General features: G+C 54.9%; 4 protein-coding genes across 4 annotated transcripts; 2 read left to right on the top strand and 2 right to left on the bottom strand.

The window, feature by feature from the left end:
- The first annotated feature begins 3055 nt into the window (after positions 1-3055).
- On the top strand, positions 3056-7019 carry HER10_EVM0009003 (uncharacterized protein). The gene has a single exon (XM_035478506.1). It carries the CDS (start codon positions 4777-4779, stop codon positions 6244-6246), a length of 1470 nt encoding a protein of 489 aa, XP_035337502.1. The 5' UTR covers positions 3056-4776; the 3' UTR covers positions 6247-7019.
- Positions 7020-9237: 2218 nt separating this feature from the next.
- Positions 9238-11344, top strand: HER10_EVM0009846 (amidase; the record flags this gene model as incomplete). Its single annotated transcript, XM_035479319.1, has 5 exons — positions 9238-9368; positions 9424-9526; positions 9618-10134; positions 10191-10207; positions 10286-11344. The coding sequence occupies 5 exons, from the start codon at positions 9238-9240 to the stop codon at positions 11342-11344; spliced, it is 1827 nt and encodes a 608-aa protein (XP_035337575.1).
- Positions 11345-11578: 234 nt separating this feature from the next.
- Positions 11579-13008, bottom strand: HER10_EVM0007188 (uncharacterized protein; the record flags this gene model as incomplete). The annotated part of the gene is made up of 5 exons (XM_035476752.1): positions 11579-11737; positions 11906-12090; positions 12324-12518; positions 12730-12753; positions 12927-13008. 5 exons carry the CDS (start codon positions 13006-13008, stop codon positions 11579-11581), a joined length of 645 nt encoding a protein of 214 aa, XP_035337338.1.
- Positions 13009-14352: 1344 nt separating this feature from the next.
- HER10_EVM0010036 (GATA zinc finger) lies at positions 14353-17992 on the bottom strand. The gene is made up of 3 exons (XM_035479506.1): positions 16344-17992; positions 14929-16135; positions 14353-14841 (listed from the first exon to the last, which is right to left on the bottom strand). The coding sequence occupies exons 1-3, from the start codon at positions 16419-16421 to the stop codon at positions 14681-14683; spliced, it is 1446 nt and encodes a 481-aa protein (XP_035337596.1). The 5' UTR covers positions 16422-17992; the 3' UTR covers positions 14353-14680.
- Between the last annotated feature and the right edge of the window lie 1421 nt (positions 17993-19413).

Raw genomic sequence — 19413 nt, 5'->3', positions numbered from 1 at the left:
CATTGGTCCAAGTGCCGACTTCTTCATGCCTACCTTAGATAGACTATTCCGATGAACCGCTTCATGGACCTCGAGGCATTGGCAGAATAAAGCCGAAACAAACATGTTTTGGTCCGAATTCTTGATATAGATTTATACTTCCAAAGAAAGCCAAAAACCGAAAAGAAAGGCCAGCAACTTTGCGGGAAATTGGGAACCAACAGCGCCGCCGGACGTCGAGACCCCGTCGGAACAGGAGACTTTGGGAACGGGACAGCGGCCGGGGCTATTTTGAGGTATACGCTCATGCTCCCGTGCTGCGGGCTTGAAAATAGTCCCCGTACGTACATACACCCGACATGCATCGAGGCCAGACACATATTGTTCCTCAAGAAGAGGGGGAGAGTAGCGGGGAGCCCTGTAAGCAAGCCAAGAGGCTGCAGTAGCCAAAGAGGTCGCGCAGAAACCGAAGTCTTCACTGCTATGTTCTGCCTTGTCGGTTTGCTTGCAACTTACAATCATCGGCCGAGGAAGCCTTGCGAGTGGTTTGTTTCTTCACACTCACTCCAACATACTCGTCCTCCCCCTGCAGTATCATTTTCAAACTAGGTGCCAGAAACGTGGAATTCCGATGGAAAAAAAGAGGCGGGTCGAGGCCAGATGTCACGGTCAGAGTCTTTGACCACTCAGGATTCGGGGTTTGCCTTCGAGTCCGAGCGAGGTTGGTCGCAACAATCTGTGCAGTGGTCGAAACATGGTTGGAGATGCAACTCAAGATTGAGTTCAGATGGGCATTGTCGGGGAGAGGGGCCGGGTCGGAGGAGAGTGGGGCAAGCCCAGCGCCGTCAAGCCATCAAAAATGGTGAGAGTTTTGCGGATGTGGCCCGCGAGTATCGCCCGCCTCGCTATTCGATTGGGCTTTATTTTCATCACTCAATTGATGCTGCTCAACGCCCCGGAGCTTCATGTTTGCGCCCGCGGGCGCATCTGTGGCTACCTATGCCAGCCCAAAAGAGCCACGCCAATATCAGTGATGACGTTGGATGAGAGTCCCAGAAGAATTCCAGTTTCCAAAGTCACTCTGGCAGTGGTCAAGCGAGTATGCACAAAGACCGGGCGGGTCTGTTTTTGGAATTCCAGGAGGATTCGACATTTATCTGCAAGGCTTCTTGGTGGCGGGGTAAACATGCCACAGAGTCCGAGCAAGAAGGGTTGTGGTTGGTAGTGGTCCTGCAGTCGCTTCACCTTGCTGAGCTGGCCGAGCAACTTGATTCGTGCAACTACAGGTTGGCATTGTGCGGGGAGCAGCCTGTCAGAGAACAGAGCTGGAAGCCAGCAAAACAGGAATTTCGTTGACGCTGGCGTTGGTGTTGCTAGAGGTAGTGGTGGTGGTGGTGGTTGCGGCGGCGGCGGTACCGTAGTGGCAGCACCAATGGCCCAGCCCACATATCGAGGAAAAGACTACGTACGAAGGCTGCCGCATCGTCCATGTTGTTAACCGAGTCGGCTTTCTGTCTTGGTGTATCATGTCCAAACCCTAGTCCTGGGCGAAATTGTATGCTGCTGCTGCTGATGCTGCTGCCACGAAGCGGCCCGAGGCTCGTCATCGTCATCGGATGTCTCTTGAAGTTTTGCCATGTCAAGGGAGTGCCTTTGACAATGAACAAGGCATGGCGTGCTAGATTAAATCCAGAGTCGAGAAGGGAAATACTTCTGAACTTTTGACTTTGGCCTGGGTGACCTTTGACGTTGACAGCAGATATAATAAGCACACGAGAGGCAAGCTTTGTCCTGCAACACACTGAGCACAGCACTCCGGACCTGTGGTGAGGCACTTGACGATGGTGATTGGGGGAAAGCAAGCGTCATCTCTAAAGGATGCAGGATTGTGGGGGTGGTTAGGTGAGCCTAGCATTCGGGCCGGAGATTCATGTTGATTCATGAGAGTCTGGCGTTTGCAACTGGCCACTGGTGGGTGATGGAAAGTGACGGTCAAGATGATTTGCCGGAGAGAGCACTTTGCCCCGTTCCTTCTCGTCGCCCATGTTCGCATGTGGAGGACATCCCGTGAAGCGCGAACCTGACTAGGAATGGGCTGCAGACGGTGAGTGGACAAGCGCATGAGGATTATTGAGGGAGGGCCCGGAAGGGGGGCTGGGGATGGGTGCCGGGACGTGGGATTTGGAGCGTTTTCATTCGCAGAGTGTAGCCTTTTAGCTTGATGCAGCTCTGTTTCAATTCGAGAACGATGGGGTCGACTTTGTGTCCCAGACGGCCTGTGTCTCGCGGCATCTCTCTTTGAAAGGATCTTGTTTTCTGTTCGTCTTGTTCTCTCTGCGGCTGGGGCTGGCCGCTGCTGTGACTTGCATCATCCGCAAACAGATGTTCCTGGAGGCTTTCTTGTTGTTCTGGTTTCGCCACGCGCGAAAGATTTTTTATTTGGAAATTGCAATCGGCGAATTGTGTGTTTAGATGAGACTGATCCGACGCACGACAAGGTGAGGGTGACCTGCCAACCGCTGTGTGTGTCTCTTACACACACACTTTGCTTGGGGGTTGCTGGTGTAAGGTTGTGCCAGTCAGTGTGTCCTGTGTGCGAGAAGCCGTTTGTTGGTACCGTTACTACAGAGCAAGGCCGTCGACGGGGAGACTGGCACCTGGCACCTTCTCTCATCTTTCGCCCACGTCGTCCATCCCATCTCATCCCATCAATCTCTGACCGTTAGTTGGTCCGCTGTTCCATTCCTGCTTCGGCCTTGGCTGGGCGTAAGGTAACGTGGGATTGCTAGACGCAGTTCTTGCGTTTGCGCGCGTGCTTGTGTGCGGCGGTGCGCCCGGAAACCGGGGGGTTAGTCTTGTTCGTGTATGTAGGTCACGTTCTCTTTGCACTGCGCTCGGCGTTGAGGTGGTGAGCAGAAAGAAACTCAGCAGAGGCAGCCAATGTCACTACCATGATCACTGCCACTGCCTTTAGCAACGCGGGAGAGAAACACCACCAGCGCCAATGCCGTCCTCTCCACAATAGTCCTCGGCGCAGTGGCCGTAGATTCGCAGGCCCCCTTCACACCATCGCTTGCACGGCTTCGCTTTGCCCTGCTTCTTTGCCATCGCCGACGTCAAATCCCCGTCTGTTCCCACCCGGTCGACCCCGGGACCGGACCCAGATAATATTCATTAGTTCTGATTCTCCAGTCTCCAGTCTCACTTCTCCAGGCCCTCTCATTCGATCACCTGAGGCCCACGAGCCCGCCTTTTCTCTCACCTCACCGGTAACGCCTTGTTCGGGGACAGACCCTGGGAAAAAGCCGCAACATCAACAAAACATATCCGCTTCGTTGTAAACAAACCCAACCCAGTCAGCCATCCAGAGATATAGCGAAAAGAAACGCAAGTCGACCGCGCTCCCTGGGGCAAGACACTCCGGAAGCAACCTCTGGAACGCTGAGCCGTCTGGGCCTGTCCTGAGAGCCCGTAACCTTAAAAAAACCGGCGGGCTAAAGGTTCCAAACGACGCCACACCACTGCTTCCGCTTTAGAAGGGTAACCCCTCCTTCTTCCATGTCAAAGTCTCGCGCTCCAGCTCGGTGCACTCGATCCTTCTCCGGGCGCATTTCTTGGTCTCCCCCACGTGCTCCATGCCAGTTGGGAAAGGAATGAGGCTGATTCAGGCGTAGCCAAGCGGGTTGCGGATGCTCGGCGCACTTTTTGGCGGTGGCCTGGGCTCGCTGTTTCCTGGTGCCGATGCGGACGGTCGGTGTTGGCCCTTGTGCAACTTGAACTTGCTTGGGGTGTCTTGTCACTCTTGTGTCTCGTTTCCCCATTCTCGTTTTCCCTCCCCTCATCTTGTTTCTCCGCTGGAGCAGGTAGACCGTGTAGCTGTCTTCCACTGCTACTCGCAGCAAGCACTACGGCGACGACGACGTAGCAGCAGCAGCAGCAGCAGGTGAAGAGGAGTGACGACAACGAGGACGACAACGGCAACGACAGTCGTTCTTGGAGGGTGACGACAACGAGGACGACAACGGCAACGACAGTCGTTCTTGGCCTACTCGCACTCGGGTTGAGCCGACGAGCTCTTGGCCTTGCAGTCGCTGAATCAGTTCTGCGTGGGCAGTGTCTGCTGAAAACGACAAGGTGAGGCAGGCCGAGACGACCGCCACACACTCTTCCCCATCGCTCATCCTATCCCGTCCCATCCCATCCCATCCGCCTGGGGACTCCGCCCATTCCGCTGCGTCAGCCTGTCGCTCCCACCTTTCATCTCGCCCATTAGATAACCCCCCCGGCGCCGCTCATCTCGCTCCCCCTCCCATCTGGGTCCAAGTCTCACCGTATGTTGGATGACATGACCGCCGCTTCTTCGTCTCGGTGGATTTAAATTTGCTCACAGTCACTACCAGACACATCGCGTCGTCTTTGGCATCGAACCATAGCAGCCGTTGTCGCCGCTGCCGTCGCCTTTTGTCGCCATTGCGTATCTCCCATTGCCCGATCCATGCATCGCGTCCGGTGATCATAGTCGCTGTAAAGAGAGTCGTCTCTGAGAGACTGGGGTGCGGTCTGCGGCCCCGGCCTGCATGGTGTAGGACTCGTCCCGGTCTGGCAGCCTGGCCATCGCCATCACCAGTTGGTCGAGAGAAAAGCTTGATCCGTCAAGCAAGCTGCCGCCACCGCGATCGACGTCGGCAGCACCAGCACGCGACGCCGTCATCAGGAGAGCGTAGGAAAGGACAGGGACCGGAGCTGGAGACGGGTGCAAGAGGTGTAATCTGCCTGTAAACAACAAGGTCAGCAAGGATGACTTCGTACACGGATGTAACGGGCGCTGCGGTGTCGGGCAAATTGTCCAAGTCGCGAAGTAAACCAGTGGTGAAGCCGATACTGAAGAAGCTGTCGCACTCGGAAAAGAACTCGTTGGATTTGGACCGTGGGTGGGATGAGCAGCAGACAATGTTTGGAAACTATGGGAGCAGTTTGGGTGGTGGCAGCCTGGGACGAGAGAGGGAAGGATCTTTTGGGGGAAGGGACGTCAGCTTCAGCATCTCGGCCACCGAACTTCACCACAGCGGCAGCATCAACAACGGAAGGAGCAAATTCTCCCACGCCCGTTCAACCAGCGGCACCTCCCACGTCAGTGTTGCTACAAGTGGCAGTGGCCAGCGAAACGGCAGCTTCGTCCACCCTTTCCAACAAACACCGCGTACCTCAACACCACCTCTCTCGTACGCCAATTCTCTCGCCAGCATCGAACACGCCAACAGCAATAGCAACACCAATATTTCTGCCGGCATACCTGCTCCCCGCGACTACTCCCCGACAATAACAGAAGACGACGACGATCTGCTCGATCAACATTATTTACATCATCGCAACAAATACCACCCGCCATTACCCTCATCTTCTGCAATCCCCATCACCAGCAATCCTTCCTCCTCTTCTTACCCCAGGCGACCCTCACTGGCAAGCCGCACTTCCTCTCTATCTGATATCAACAACCATACTGGTCCTCCGTCGTTGCGCATCAACACCAGTCGTACAAATTCAAACACTACCTCATCACGACTAGTCCACGTATCTAGTCACTCGGATATCAACATCTCAGCAGGCAGGCTTTCAGAGTCAGCTGCCCCCAGTAGTACAGCACCTGTACTTTCACCTTTATCCTCAGCTTCACCCTCAACCTCCGTCACTGCCATGTCGCCTCTTCGCACCTCCATTGACGGCTTCCGCCTTCGCTCTCGTTCTGAGCTCGACTCCAACTACCACCAGGAGCGTATCCGCCAGGAGCGCCGCCGTTGGGAGGAGAAGGAGCGTCAGAAGAGTGAGAAGAAGGACAAGAAGGACATGCGCGACCGAGAGCGTGCCGATTTCAAAGAGGCACAGCGCTACGAGCGTGAGCAGCACCAGATGATGAAGAGAGAGGCAAAGGAGGCCGCCCGAAAGCAGAGCTTCTCCCACAGCACCCGCAACAGCTCCAGCGACATCATCCGCCCTTCCATCAGTCGCAAGAAGACTCCCTCGGATGCCAAGAAGGCCACTACCGATGCTGAGAAGCTGGCCATGGGTGCCCAGGGCGACGTTGGATTTGCCAGCCGCAACTACGCCAGCACCAACCAGGGTCAAGAGCCTGTTGCTGATGAGCTCATGTTCGAAGGTCCCCGTCGCTCCCAGACAGCCAAGCGCAAGACGCAGGGTGCCTGGACGAGCTTCGTTCTTTGGTTCCGGACTAGAATTCTGCGACTCCAGACCAACATGGCCAAGAAATAAAGAGCTTGTTCAGAAGAAAGCACTCTCTCGGCCTACGCCTGCCATCTTCGCCCCTTGTTCACCTCAGCGTCATCCTGGCGCTCACCGCCCAGTCCGCATTCTCCCGCCACATCACACAACATGGTACACAACAACTCCGAGCATGAATGAGACAGATCCTATCATCATGACAACGGGCGGACAAGGCAGCCCTTGTCCCACTGCATTTTACCTTTCATCATATACCCCAAGCCCCAAAACAACTCATCAACAAAACCGCTTTACCTCTTTTCACGACACCACCAGATGCCCTTGCAGAGGCCAGGGCTTCTTTGAATATTTTTACGCTCTCAACAACACCCACGATTATGACCAGCATTCAGACGAATTTCCGGACATGGGCTGATGAGCAAGAAGAAAAAGAAAAAAGGATTTTCACTTCCTTCGTTTTTTACGGAACTCGGATTGGCATGGCGTTTGGGATTTTTCAGTTCTTTGTATCTCATCATTTTCCCTCTCTCTTTTTCTCTCTCTGGTATGACACCCCTCAGGAAACATGGGAGAATCACTCGTTTGGCTGCCGTGGGAAACGGCATGGACATAGGGATTGAGAAGAAACCTTGGGCCCTCGTTGGCTTCTTGGAGGAAACTTCCAATCAAGGGGAACGGCGTCTTGGTTCCGAGCGAGCGAGCGAAATGGGCATCTGGCCAGAAAACAGCTTATTCCTACGGGAACAGCGCGGCCGTATGTAGAAGTACAGAGTCAAAAATGGGAATGGCTCCTTTCCTCGTCACTGAGTGCTCCATGAAGCGTGAAATTATGTGGGAAATGCTCTCAGAAATCTGCCATATCGTGATAAAAGCTTAGTGGAATCCGAACGAACTCGAATTGAGATGTGGAGAAAGACGCATGCACCTGCATGAGAGCCTAGTCTATGCCTCGCCAATTCGGAAATGCATGTGAAGTTCACTTTTCTGGAAACGATTCCTCGACGGCAGTTTACGGAAACTAGCTCATAGCGGGATGGCGGGGTAAAGAGGAAAAAAAAAAGTGCCAAAACCAGATGGGTTGGTGCTCCCTTGCCTCTAGCGCCCTCCCGGGGCAGTGGCGATCGTGCCATCGTGGGAATGTGCAAATCATGGGATCCTGGGGTAAAGATTCGCGGGCGTCGGGGACAGGATTGCGATGGCCGCGGTTTCGATCATGTCGTATCTTTAGTTTGAGGCGTTTATTAGACAGTCTATATGATGTGCAAATATATCTTTGAACAGGACCCTACATGCAGACTGGAAAACAAAAGTAAGGTACGGTACCTTACCCAACTGGCTTTTCTTTTTTTTTTTGTAAGTGAGAAAAGGAAAAAAAAGAAAAAAAAAAAAACTCCGCGGATGTATCCGTAGTCGGGACTCGGAAGGCGCCAGTTACTGGGTTTTTTTTTTCTTTGCGCCTTCTTCAGGTCGCGTGCGCCTCGAGGTGTCTTGACCGACGGGAGATCGGCTTGAGTGTGGGGTTGGGAAGGTGGCCCCGACGCGACTGCGACGCTGCGCGCACCGAGTGACCTTATCTCTCTGTCCTATCGATAAGATAAGATGGTCCGGGACGGGACGGTATGTTGACCCCCTTCGATAGCGATAAAGCGAGGAACCCCGTACGCGGGCCCCCAGACCGCTCCTTTGCGCATCTCACACTGGCAGAAACAACAACATTGACAGAGAAGCAACCCCAAAAACTCGGACCCTTTCTGGTGCTCGCTTTAATGCATCCGGACCCTGGTGAGTTGAGCAGACTTGTCTGGCTTCCAATGTCTATTCACAGCGAATCCAGCTGGATGGGCATAAACCTATCTTACCTTACGTCTTACGTGCTGCCCATTCGGATCCAGTCGGAGGGGTCTCTGTGGCTGGTCTAGCGAATAAGACAAGTCAATTGGAGACCTGCCCGCACATCAACTGCGCGGCCAATAGCAACACGGGCTCTCGACGAGAATGTCACCAAAGCACGAGATAGGCAGCGCGCCGCCGTCCCCTCTCCCCAGTCTCCACACCTTTAGCACCAGAACTCGACTGGAGATGCCGAGGCATATGAAGCTGCTCGTGACGTCTGCGAGTGCCAAACGTGCCTGCGTTTATCTTTAACACTGGGCAGGGAAGGTCGGTCGACCGGCGATACCTTGGCAAGTTTTTAGCCCCAGGAACTCTTGGGAAAATGGGGCTTTCAGCTGCTGGGAACCGCTCTTACTTAGTACCTAGAGAAGAGAGCTTGCAGCGTGCGCTGCACCGCGCTGATCCGAGCTCCCGCGCGGGTCCCGAAACCTGAAAGGCTTTCTCGCTACGGAGTATACGGAGTACCTATGTTCAATAGTTTTCTACCTCAGCACTCAGAAGCATCACCAACCACAGACATCTGAGGTAAGGTAAGACGAGCTAACGCAAGGGAGCCCTCCACACCCCTCCTTACCTTAGTCCGACGTGATTACGGAGTGATGGAAGGGAAAGAAACACAGTAGTCCGAACAGAGAGTACTTCCCATCTGCTCCGCTTCGCTTATCCGTTTCGTTTCAACTTTTGCTCGCCCTCAACCTCCAAAATCGTCCGAGTGTCCGCTCCTAAGAAGCTACACATACTCTACCTACCTTAGTCTCCCAGGCCAAAGCTCCCAGCCTAGGGTCCCTCTCCGTTGCTTCTTCAAGCAACAACAACCCCCCTGAAACTCTAAATTCACTCAGCCGAGCTTGACCTTCCCCCAAAAGGGTCCCCTCGACGGCCCTTCCCAACGGCTTCTGATCCTGCTATCCAGGTTTTGAGACTTTTCTTTAATCTACTTTAGCTCTGCTTCGACGTTTTCGTATAGCTCCAACTCTTCTTCCTTCGTAACACGTCGGCTGGTCCAAAAGACACTCATCCTTGACCAACTGCCTCGGCGTCCGTGTCAACTGCGGTCCACGACGTAAAGACACCAAATCAGTTTTCAAAAAAATCGGGGAGCAACTTCACAGTCCGACGAAATACACAATGGCTCCGAACCGCAAATATGCCAATTACCCCGGTGCCCGCGAGGCGCCGACGCAAGTAAAGACAGAGACCCAAAAGGAGGACCAGAACCCCGTCCTCCGCGGCTGGCCTCTTGTGGCGGGTGCAACGGCGTACGTATTGAGTCTCACTCACATGCTAGCTCTTGAGCTGACCCATTCTACGTAGACTCGCCAACTCCGGCGTCATCCAGCGCTTCTTCTGGCGCAACGCCAAGTTCGGCTCCATTAGAGACCTCCCGGGCCTCGTCGATTACAGATACCGCTTCCAGGTCCGTCTTCTTCTTCTCAACCTCCTGCTCACTGCTGAGCTTCAAATGACACTCGCAATCTAACCTCCATGCCGCTGACACTCATCAACAGCCCGATGTACTCGTCCTCTCCGAAACGGGATCCCACCCGGAACCTCTCGCGCTCACCAAGGACCTGACAACCCCGGCACCGCAAGACCAACCAGGCCGCTACCTGTCCAGCGCAGATTACCAGGCCCTCTACGCCTCAGGAGCCGTCACCCCGCTGGACGTAGTCCAGTCACTGTTGCCCCTGATCCGGCGCGCAGAAGGTCACCCGCCGCCCGAGACGGGACCCTACGCAAACGCCTGGGTGGCATCCCACGGCCGTGAGGACCTCGCCATCGACGCAGCCCGCGCCTCCACTGAGCGATGGAAGCATGGCAAGACCCTGGGGCCCCTCGACGGCGTCCCCATTGGTGTCAAGGATGACTGCGACGTCAAGGGCTATGTTAGCCACAATGGAATGCAGTACCGTCCCGACCTGCCGTGGTTCAAGGCCGCCGACAAGACGATATGGCCTGTCCAGCAACTTGAGGCCGCCGGCGCCATCGTCTTAGGCAAGAATGCCATGCATGAGCTGGGAGGAGGTCCGTATTGCCGCTCTCCAACAAGACTTACAAGAACAAGCTGACAGGGCCTATAGATACCAACGGTTGCAACGTGAGTCAAGAATACGGTGTTTCAGAAGACGAAATCTTTGTAAACCCTTTGGTTCAATAGCTGACTTTCTGAAAATAGCCCCGTTGGGGAACACCCACCAACTGGCACAACAAATCGTACTACCCCGGCGGTTCCTCCTCCGGAGCCGGCTCCGCCCTTGGCGCCGGCATAGTGCCCATCGCAATCGGCACCGACGCCGGCGGCTCCATCCGCATCCCGAGCTCCTTCAACTCCGTCTACGGCCTGAAGCCCTCCCACCACCGCACAATGGCAATGAACTCGTCCGTCTGCGTAGTCGGCCCCCTCGCCGCCACCGTCGCCGACCTCACAATCACCTACCGCCTCATGTCCCGCCCGAACCCAGACGACCCCATCCAAGGGCTCTACACCCCCTCCCCGGCACACTCCCCCTCCGCCCCGAAACTCATCGGCATCGACGAGGCGTGGTGGTCCCGCGCAGACCCGTCCGTCGCCAAAATCTGCCGCCGCGCCGTAGACCACTTCAAATCCCAAGGCTACACCGTCGTCCCCATCAAGATCCCCTACCTCCGCGAGATCCAGCTCATGCACTCGGCCACCTGCGTAACGGAAATGCAGGACCTCGCCCGCCACCGCCACCCGGACCCGGAACAGTGGCAGTCCATCATCAACCACGCCAACAAGATCACAATGTCCGTCGGCACGCAGACGCCCGCCGGCGACTACATGAAGTACGCCCAGCTCCGCGACCTGCTCATGAAGCACGTCGCCTGGCTCTACGAGCAGAACCCGGGCATGCTCATCGTCACGCCCACCACCCCGCTCCCCGGTTGGCCCCGCCAACCCGGCGACGACGCGTACGGCGTCTCTGATGCCAACACCACCATTGCCAACATGAGCTACGTCTACGTCGCCAACGTGAGCGGGTGTCCCGCCGTCACGGCGCCCGTGGGCTACGTCGATCCCGTGCAGGGCGAGGGTAAGGTCCCCATCGGGCTCATGGCCATGGCGGAGTGGGGTTGCGAGGAGCAGCTTCTCGGCTGGGCGAAGGAGGCCGAGACGTACTTGGTCGCCGAGGGGCGGCAGAGGCCCGAGGGGTGGGTGGATGTCGTCGAGGTTGCCAAGAACGGCGGCCTCGAGGCAAAGAAGAACATCTAAGGGCAGGGAGCGTATTCATGCACCATGGTGTGTCCACTGCAAGTATATCAGAAAACAATGTAATCGTATCTCAGTACCTCTAGCCTGCAAAAAATCTAATCATGATGATGAATCAAGCACAGAACAATTCCAGGGGGTCTTTATATCAGTCACTTCATTTCATTTCGTTGTCATGCCCTTTGTGGGTTTCCCCGTGCTTTCTCCGTATCTATCGTGAGATTTTGGACAGACACTTTATTTCATAAACTTGGACGCCAGGCCCATGATACCACCCTGCTGCTGCCCCTGGCTCTTGAAATACATCTTGAGCGCCATCTCGCCCGCCTGCTGGATGGCAGACTCCTTGCTCGTGCCGTCGGCGACCTTACCCTGGGACTGGCGCTGGTCAAAGAGCTATTGGAGAGAGAAGCGGGGGGGTTAGTTTACATTTGTACTTGTTCTACTCCTTCCACGCCAACCGAAGGGTGTGGCTGATCGGGGGAGTAGAGCAGAGGCGAAGATGGATATGTAGGTGCAGATGGAGGCGTAGACGAATGTGTAAGTGTAGAGGGGGAAACTCACCCGACTGGCCTCGGCCATGGCGAGACCGGCGAACCCGCCCTGGGACTGTTTCTGTCCGCCCGTCTGCCCGCTCGAGAACATCTTGAGCGCCTGCATCGCGGCCGCGGCGCCGAGGCCCTTGTCGTCTGCCTTTTCGTCGTCGTCGTCGTCGTCGCCAAAGTATTTCTTGTGCTTGTTGACGGCCTCTGTTTACTCTAGATCAGTACTGATGTTCTGGTGTAGATGAGTTTTTTTTTCTCTTTTTTCTTTTTTCTTTTTTCTCCCTCTCTCTCATTCACTCCCCTCTTTACCTCTCCTGTCTTTTCGACACCATGGTACCACGAGGTATTCAGGAATCAAAAGAGAATTTGCTCGTTGGAAAGAAGTGTAAAGGGGGGTATAGGGTAGTGGCGTCCAGAAAGACAAGAAACCAACGCACCATCCTCGTCAATATCCTCGTTCCTCAACTGTCCCTTCTTCTGCGTCAAGGCGCCGAGCACGCTCGAAAACAGATCCGTGTCGCCGTGCGATCCCGCGTGGCGCGAGGCCTCGTTGGCGGCGTGGCGGTAATCGTCCTCGTCATCGTCGTCGGCGAAGGCTCCGGCGCCGGCGGGGTAGTTGCCTCCGTGGGACTCTGTTTTTCAACACATGAGGTGATTAGCTAGCTAGCACTTGAACTCTCAATTTCTGTCTCTGCCAGTCAATTACACGCAGCTAATCAAACCAAGCAATTTGATTGACATCTCCCAAATGCAACGAGAACTCGGTCCGATTTAAAAAAAGAAAAAAACAAAAACAAAAAAAAACATGAGATGGAAAGACTTTAGCATGAGAAGAAAACTTACTATCGCCGCCGGGAAGGGGTTGACCTAGATTTCCAGCATCACAATCAGTCAAACGCTTCTTCTTTCTCCGTCTCTTTCACTTTGGGTGATATTCAGGGGCGGGGGCGGGGTTAAGATCCGGGACAGCGGGGTACCAAGGTATCCTATCCCAATGGAAGGCAATCAGGCTTGTAAAGAGCGAGAACGAGCACACATACCGTAGCCCTGCTGCTGGTGCTGCTTGGGCTTATCGTCGTCCTTGGCGAGGTACTCCTGCGCGGCGTTCATGAGCTTGTCCATTGCGAAGAAGCTTGTCGTAGCTTGATGATGATGATGGGTAATGATGTAATAGTGTGGGGGTTCTTGTGGCAGAGAACGCTTAGTCTTGCAAGAAGTGAAGAAAACAGAGAAGTGATGATGAGGAGAGGAAAGAAGACGCGAATGAGAAGAACTAAAGAGCAAAGTAAGGCAGTCCCAGGTTTTGATAGCTCTTTGTAAATAGCACAGGCGAGCCACGTCTCCGCATCACCAAGCGGGCGATCAACTGTCTCAGGAGCCCTGAGCTGGCCATGCATCATGGCATGCCCCCTCCGAAATCAGAAGCAACGTCGAATCAGAATCGAACGGCATCCAATGAATCTGTGGCAGACTGTTGATTTGGTCGGATAGGCCTCCCGGTTCACAGCCACAATCAACAACCTGAGCAGCACAGGCGGTAGAATGGAACCACTACGATCACATCCTGTAAGGTACCTTATGGAGCAAGCTAGCTAGCTGTACATGGGTAGGGGACCACAAGCCCCCGGGCCGTCCACAAACTACTCATGTCGGTAGTGCAACTCAAATGACGCAGCTCGATGCTTGCACACGCCGGAGCAGGCGATACAATATGTTCAGTCGTTGAGAACCGGGCCAGATGTTTTCGTGAGGTGAGGTGTTTGGGCTCCATGGCCGGTGCCTTGGCAAGTGCTCCTCAGTTGGACCCTGAAGTAGCCCCTCACAAGGTACCCCTCCACAGCTGATCCGACCCGACAGCGGGGTCCTTTCTGTGAGAGGACCCCCGCCTGGATGATCAACGGAACCTAGCATCTTTGGTTGCTTAGGTACCTTAGCTTCCTATCTCCCGCCCACAGTAGCAAGCTCTGCACACCCTCGCGAGCAGTCGCGCAGCGTAAGGTAGTGGCTGCAATTCATTTGCACGGGGATGACCTGAGTCGCCTCTATGCGAGGACGAAGCCTGCCCAGCTGCGTGTAGAGCTCCAGGGCGAACAACCTGTTTCAGGAAACCCCCGGGCTTTCATGTGTCAACGCCAGTCGATAGTATGGCCATGGACGCGTGAACGAAGGCGAATCCAGGTCTGGAACGGATGTAATACTCTGCAATCGACCCAGATCCCGAGCCTGGCAGCCTGTATTCAGCCGTACGCCTCTGCCGCGAGAAGAACCTGGAGAGGCAAGCTGTGGCCGAGGTAACCAGTCCATGCCAAACGCTGATCCGCTTCGGAACGCCAGGCACGATGCGATGCCTGCCGCCCGCCGATAGCCAGGCTACACCTCTTAGCCGGTACTGGGGTCGAATCTTGACCGCCGGCCGAACTGCGATAAACAGGACCGCACGTCCGGGTAGGTCCCGCCCGAGCCGCTACGGACATCAACTGCATCTGACTCGCCTGACCGGATGATCACCCCGTCAGTTGAAGCAACATGGCTCGGAATAGATTCTGCTGTTGGAAACTGCTCTTGCCAAAACTACGACCTTCCTCCTTCCCATGACCTAATCGTCTTCAGGTATCTTGATTGCTGTGAAATAACAAAGCTGGAAACATGGCAAACAGCTGCATGTCCGTCAAAGTTGATATCCTGCGCCATGCCGTCTTCCAGACGCCAACTCCGGTGCATGTGGAATGACCACGCCCAGGGCAGCCCTCGTGGGCACTTGCCGACCAATGCGCCAGTGGTGACTCATTAAAACTTAACCTCCGCCATGCTCGACTTGCAACGATCCTGAGTGATGAGCGTTGTTGTTACCATGTCGATTCTTCTTTTCCTTCTTGGCCCATCTAAGGCCACACGCGTTGCATAATGTTTTCGGTCCACTTGGGCCTTTGCGCCATTCCGGAGAATCCAGGGTACCTATTCAGATCATCATCGTTAGCCGGTGTGCTGCATGCATCTTGCCATACCGAGCAGCCTGCGAACCGCATCCAAGTTGGAGCTTACCACAATCCGTGCAGACATATTCCTCCGAAGTCTTGAGCTTCTTCTTCTTGTCACCTGTCCGAGGGTCCCGGTCCTGTGGAATCGCAATGCCCGCGTCTCCCTTGATCAAGGTCGGACTCGCGTTTCCTGTTGTGATGCCGCGGCTCCTCTCGCCCTCGATGTATCTCAGTCCGGTCAACATCTCAATGGTATCAGTGTGTGAGTTCCCTTCATATCTAGCCATCTTGTCCTTTAGTGAGTCTGGGCGGCTCCCCGCAACACCCTCCAGTGCTTCGCGTGTAAGCGCAACGTTGAGGGCCGATGACCTGTCGCCTCCGTCACCGGCCCGAGATATGGCGCTCGGGGCGGATGTCATTGTGGTTTCCGATGGTGTTACGTCCGACCTGCCTTCCTGGCTCTGGAGCCACTGCCTCTGTGATTCTTCATTCTCCATCTCTTCCTCCTTGCGCAGCTCAGCAATGCGCCTCCTCAAACGTTCGTTCTCAATCTTGTGTTCCAGGAATGAGTCCAGTAGGCCGGCATTTTTTGTTGGATACGGGCGCGACATCATGAAGACGGCTTGGCAAAATGGCGTTTGATTGTGCGGGTTCGGCGCAAACTTGGATGCGGCAATGTGGGCGTGACCAACAGACTCAAAAATGGCGTATTTGCCATCCTTCTTCTTTAGCCTGAAAAACAAGCGTAGCGGGTTTCCTGATGCTATAGACTCGTTTAGCTCGGCGACGTAGACGCCCTGGTCGTCGGGGTGGACGAGTTCCTTGAGGAACGTGTCGAGGATTTCGTCGGCGGTGTAGCCCGTAAGATTTAGAATGCTCGGGGAGACGAAACGTATGCGACCATTGGCGTCGAGTATCTGGAGGAAGTCTTTAAGCTCTTCGACGACCTTCGCAGGCCAGTTGCGCCTCTTTGTGAATTCGGTGAGGGTGCTGCCGGCCTGCTGCAAAGCCTGCGAATTGAAGCCGCTCGAGGGCATGGGGCCCCCACCAACTACGCTGGAGGCATCGTCGCCATTGTTGGAGTAATTGTTATTCATGGAAGGGGTATCGTCGGGGAGGCCGTCGGGCATTGGTGTATTGCCGACAAAGTTGAAGGTAGACATGGCGTTCTCGTCGTTAGGGTTGTCGACGCTCATGGACATGGCATCAAAGCTTCCGTAGACTGTCGAGTCCAGGAGAGACGACATGATGTTGGGGTCGGCTTCCGCCATCTGCATTGCGTCAGCGCGTTGTTGGGAGCGGTCTGTAGCGAATTGTAGTTATGGGGGTGGCTTCTCAAAACAATGCGCCGGGGGGGTCTGGCGGGTCGGAGGTCGGGAAGGGTGACAGAGAGGAGAGGTAAGCGAGGCGGTCGAGGGGAAGAAAGTGAGTTATCAGATCAGGAGGAGGAGCATGGTTAGGAAAGCGGGCGGGACGAACAGCTTCAAAGGCGGAATAGGCATCTTGGGGCCCAAAGCCAAGAAAATTGGTTGGAGGCTGAGGTGGTCCGTGGGACATGGTTGCGGTACTGTTCCGATACTGGCCCTGACGGCTTCTAACAAAGGCATTGGCGATTTGAGGGGGCTGACTTGATACCGATGCACGGGAAGTGTGCCCGGGGGGAGCAGAACGCGGTCCCGTTCACCTCGCGGCCAATGTACGGCGGTAGGTACTGTAAATCGGCTGGGTCTATTCGTAAGGTATGTACCGTCTCGTGCGTGTGTTGGCAACTCAAACTGCGATAAGATGGTTGCTTGCGCCTGTGGCTGGAGCGAGGACCAGGTTCGAACTGGGGCCAATGCCAGGTACAACCAGCAGCAGCTTACTGGGTGTGCAACAACGGTGAGCTGTGAAAGCGCGAGAGAGTGAGCTCGTTGGTCTAAGTCGCGGGGGCCGTCGTATGGGTATGAGCAGGTGCGGGGAGTAGGAACTGGTGATCCGGAGAGGCCTAGGACCCAAATAGATCAAGATAGAATGTAGGGCGCAAGCTGGTACGGGGCTTTGTGCATCGAGTAGTGGGCTTAGCCTTGCATGTCTATTTGGTCAGAACGTCTATTTGTCTCTTTTGTCGGAAAGAGTGCCAAAGAATGGGATTCGTAGACGACGTCAGAGTGCGTGCGGCGGATGCAACAGAACGAGGAATAGAGAGAGAGAGAAAAAGCGGAGGGCACCCAGATAAGGTCGACGGGGATGGTGGTGGTGTTGGTATGTTTCTCTGTGAAATGTTTCCAAGCGACGGGGTCTCGTATCAATTAATAAAAAGGGCCAGATGGGTTTGCAGCTGCGAATGAGTATCGGTACAGAGGCTAACTATGCCTGTCTGGTTCGCAGCGGTGCAAAAGGAAGCGAGGGTTCGGTAGCGGCAGCAGTACCTAGTAGTACACGGAGCCAGTTGTCGAGTGAGTGAGTGAGCTGAGTGCGTGGATGAGTGAGTCGAGGGCCGAGATGGAAGGCCAGATCAAGCGGGAGTGAGTACAGCGGTGAGATGGACAGTACGTAGTAGAAAGAGAGAGGGAAAGCCCGTGGCTACGGTCCTTGTCTTGGCTGCTGTGAGACGCTTTGCGAGGGTTGGATTGGGTTCCGTCAGGTTGGCACGCGGGTCATAGAATGAGGTCGAGTCGAGGCGCGGCCTGGCCTGGCCAGCGATGCAAGGTCGCGAGGGAAGATCAGAAGCTGCGTCGGAACGGTGGGGGAGTGAAATGGGATGAGAGGGAATGGATGAGGAGACGCTGTGAATGGGGGAGAAAAGATGAAAGGGAAAAAAAAAGGTTGAGACGTGAAGGTGTGAGGCACACGAAAGTGCTGTGCAGGAAAGGAGAGAGAAAATAAGGTCAAGTCGTCACCATCCAAAAATTTGGCTGGGACAGAATGGCTACCTTGAGCTGGGATGCAGAAGGTGCAGAGCTGCGAGCCCGCACATGAGGAACTGAGCTCCGTAAAGTAAGGTAAGGTAAGGTACGGATACGGGTGAAAAAAAGGGAAGCGGAAGCGGCAGCGGTAGGTAAGGTAGCGGAAGCAGCAGGTGCAAGAAGCAATGGAAGAAGCAGGGACCTGAGATGAGGTGGGAAAAAAGGATGGGAAACTGCAAAATGGAAACGGAGCACATGGCAATTCTGGCCATGGACTTTTCCCCCCCCTTCACCTCAAGCATCCCGTCTTTAACTGCACCGATGATGGTCCGCTGCACCCCTCCACCGTCGCAGACACAGGGCGGGCAAGTACGTACTCCGTACCTACCTTAAGGAAGGCAGGTACTTCATCATCGCACCCGACCCTGCCTTCCTTGCATTGGGTTGGGTCACTTGGCCATTCACATTGGGCGCCGGGCCTCTGTTCACTGAGACTGAGGTACTTCCCAGTTTCTCTCCACCCAATGAGTTGCCTCCAACTTCACCCTCTTCCCCTCCCCTCTGGCACATTACCTCACTCCATGCCATTCTCCGTACCTACCTACTGTGTGTGCACTTCTATAGATCCCCCCTCCCAATTCCAGACCTCCATCCTTTAAACCCCACCGAAAACTCTCCATGTCCCATCCGATACCTACCTACCTACTTAAGTACTAGGTAAGTAGGTAGGTACGGGAGTATCTCATGGAAAGCCGTACCACCTCACCTTGCTCGCTAGCCAGACCTTAGTGTATAGCAACACATGGCAAGCAGATAAAGACATGGCATCATCTACCTGACGTTTCCTCACCTTGCCTTACTGTATGCCTTGGGCACCATAGGTCATGCGTTCGGCATGCACGGCCCATGCCCAGCAGCCAGCTCCATCAAAAGTAGTTCCAAGGCTGATGCCCTGAGAACTCAGCACAACGATAATCCCCTCACTGCTCCTAGCCCATCCCGACGGGTCGACCAACTTGTCAACTGGGATAGCGCTGTCCGGAGCAAATGCCCCGACCTAGAGCCATTTGTGACCCCGTCTTGCACAGCAATTTGAGCGGTCAAAGGCTTGCCCGACCACTCAGTGGGGCTGGCTTGGAGTTGGACAGTACCTAACTAGGACTGGACGTCGTGGGCTCGTGGCTTGTTTGGCATCGAACCATAAAGTATCCGCTATCTGTCTCACGCCTCAGGTCTTGCGCCTCACAACTCGCGAGTGAACTGTGGCTGGCACTTGGCGGTTGTCTCTTGAGTAAAGCATCAGCCCAAGTCAAATGGTACCGGAACCACTATCCGTAGAGAACCTGGAAACTACAGCATGTCAGTAGTCGTCATTCACCCTCCGTCCCGTCAACCAGACGAAAATCAGGACTGCTGAGGACCAAAGTCAGAGCGTCAGGTCCGGAATGCTTGCCCAATACGCACAACCTTCTTCTAAACTTTTCTTCTGAAGACTTCTTGTTGAGCGGGCATGCTGCGCTTACTCCAACTTGCTGCTTGTTCGATCGCTCTAGGCCTTGACTCGAGTAATGTTCCCTGCAATCCACCAGAAAAGACTATGGATATGGCGTATTCGCATTGTAACATTACAAAACTCCATCAGATATTCGACGGAATCTGCT

Source organism: Colletotrichum scovillei (assembly GCF_011075155.1).
Source record: "Colletotrichum scovillei strain TJNH1 chromosome Unknown Contig00002, whole genome shotgun sequence".
In the NCBI taxonomy this organism is placed as follows: domain Eukaryota; kingdom Fungi; phylum Ascomycota; class Sordariomycetes; order Glomerellales; family Glomerellaceae; genus Colletotrichum; species Colletotrichum scovillei.
The sequence above is the reverse complement of the archived record's forward strand: the minus strand, read 5'-3'. Positions and strand labels throughout refer to the sequence as shown.

Bases quoted from the DNA above. Each gene is read 5' to 3' on its own strand.
- HER10_EVM0009003 (XM_035478506.1), top strand. From the start codon at position 4,777: ATGACTTCGTACACGGATGTAACGGGCGCTGCGGTGTCGGGCAAATTG.
- HER10_EVM0010036 (XM_035479506.1), bottom strand. From the start codon at position 16,421: ATGTCCCACGGACCACCTCAGCCTCCAACCAATTTTCTTGGCTTTGGG. The intron at 16,136-16,343 runs GTTCGTCCCGCC...GACGCAATGCAG, and splicing joins CCTATTCCGCCTTTGAAGCT to ATGGCGGAAGCCGACCCCAA. The intron at 14,842-14,928 runs GTAAGCTCCAAC...TGATCTGAATAG, and splicing joins ATATGTCTGCACGGATTGTG to GTACCCTGGATTCTCCGGAA.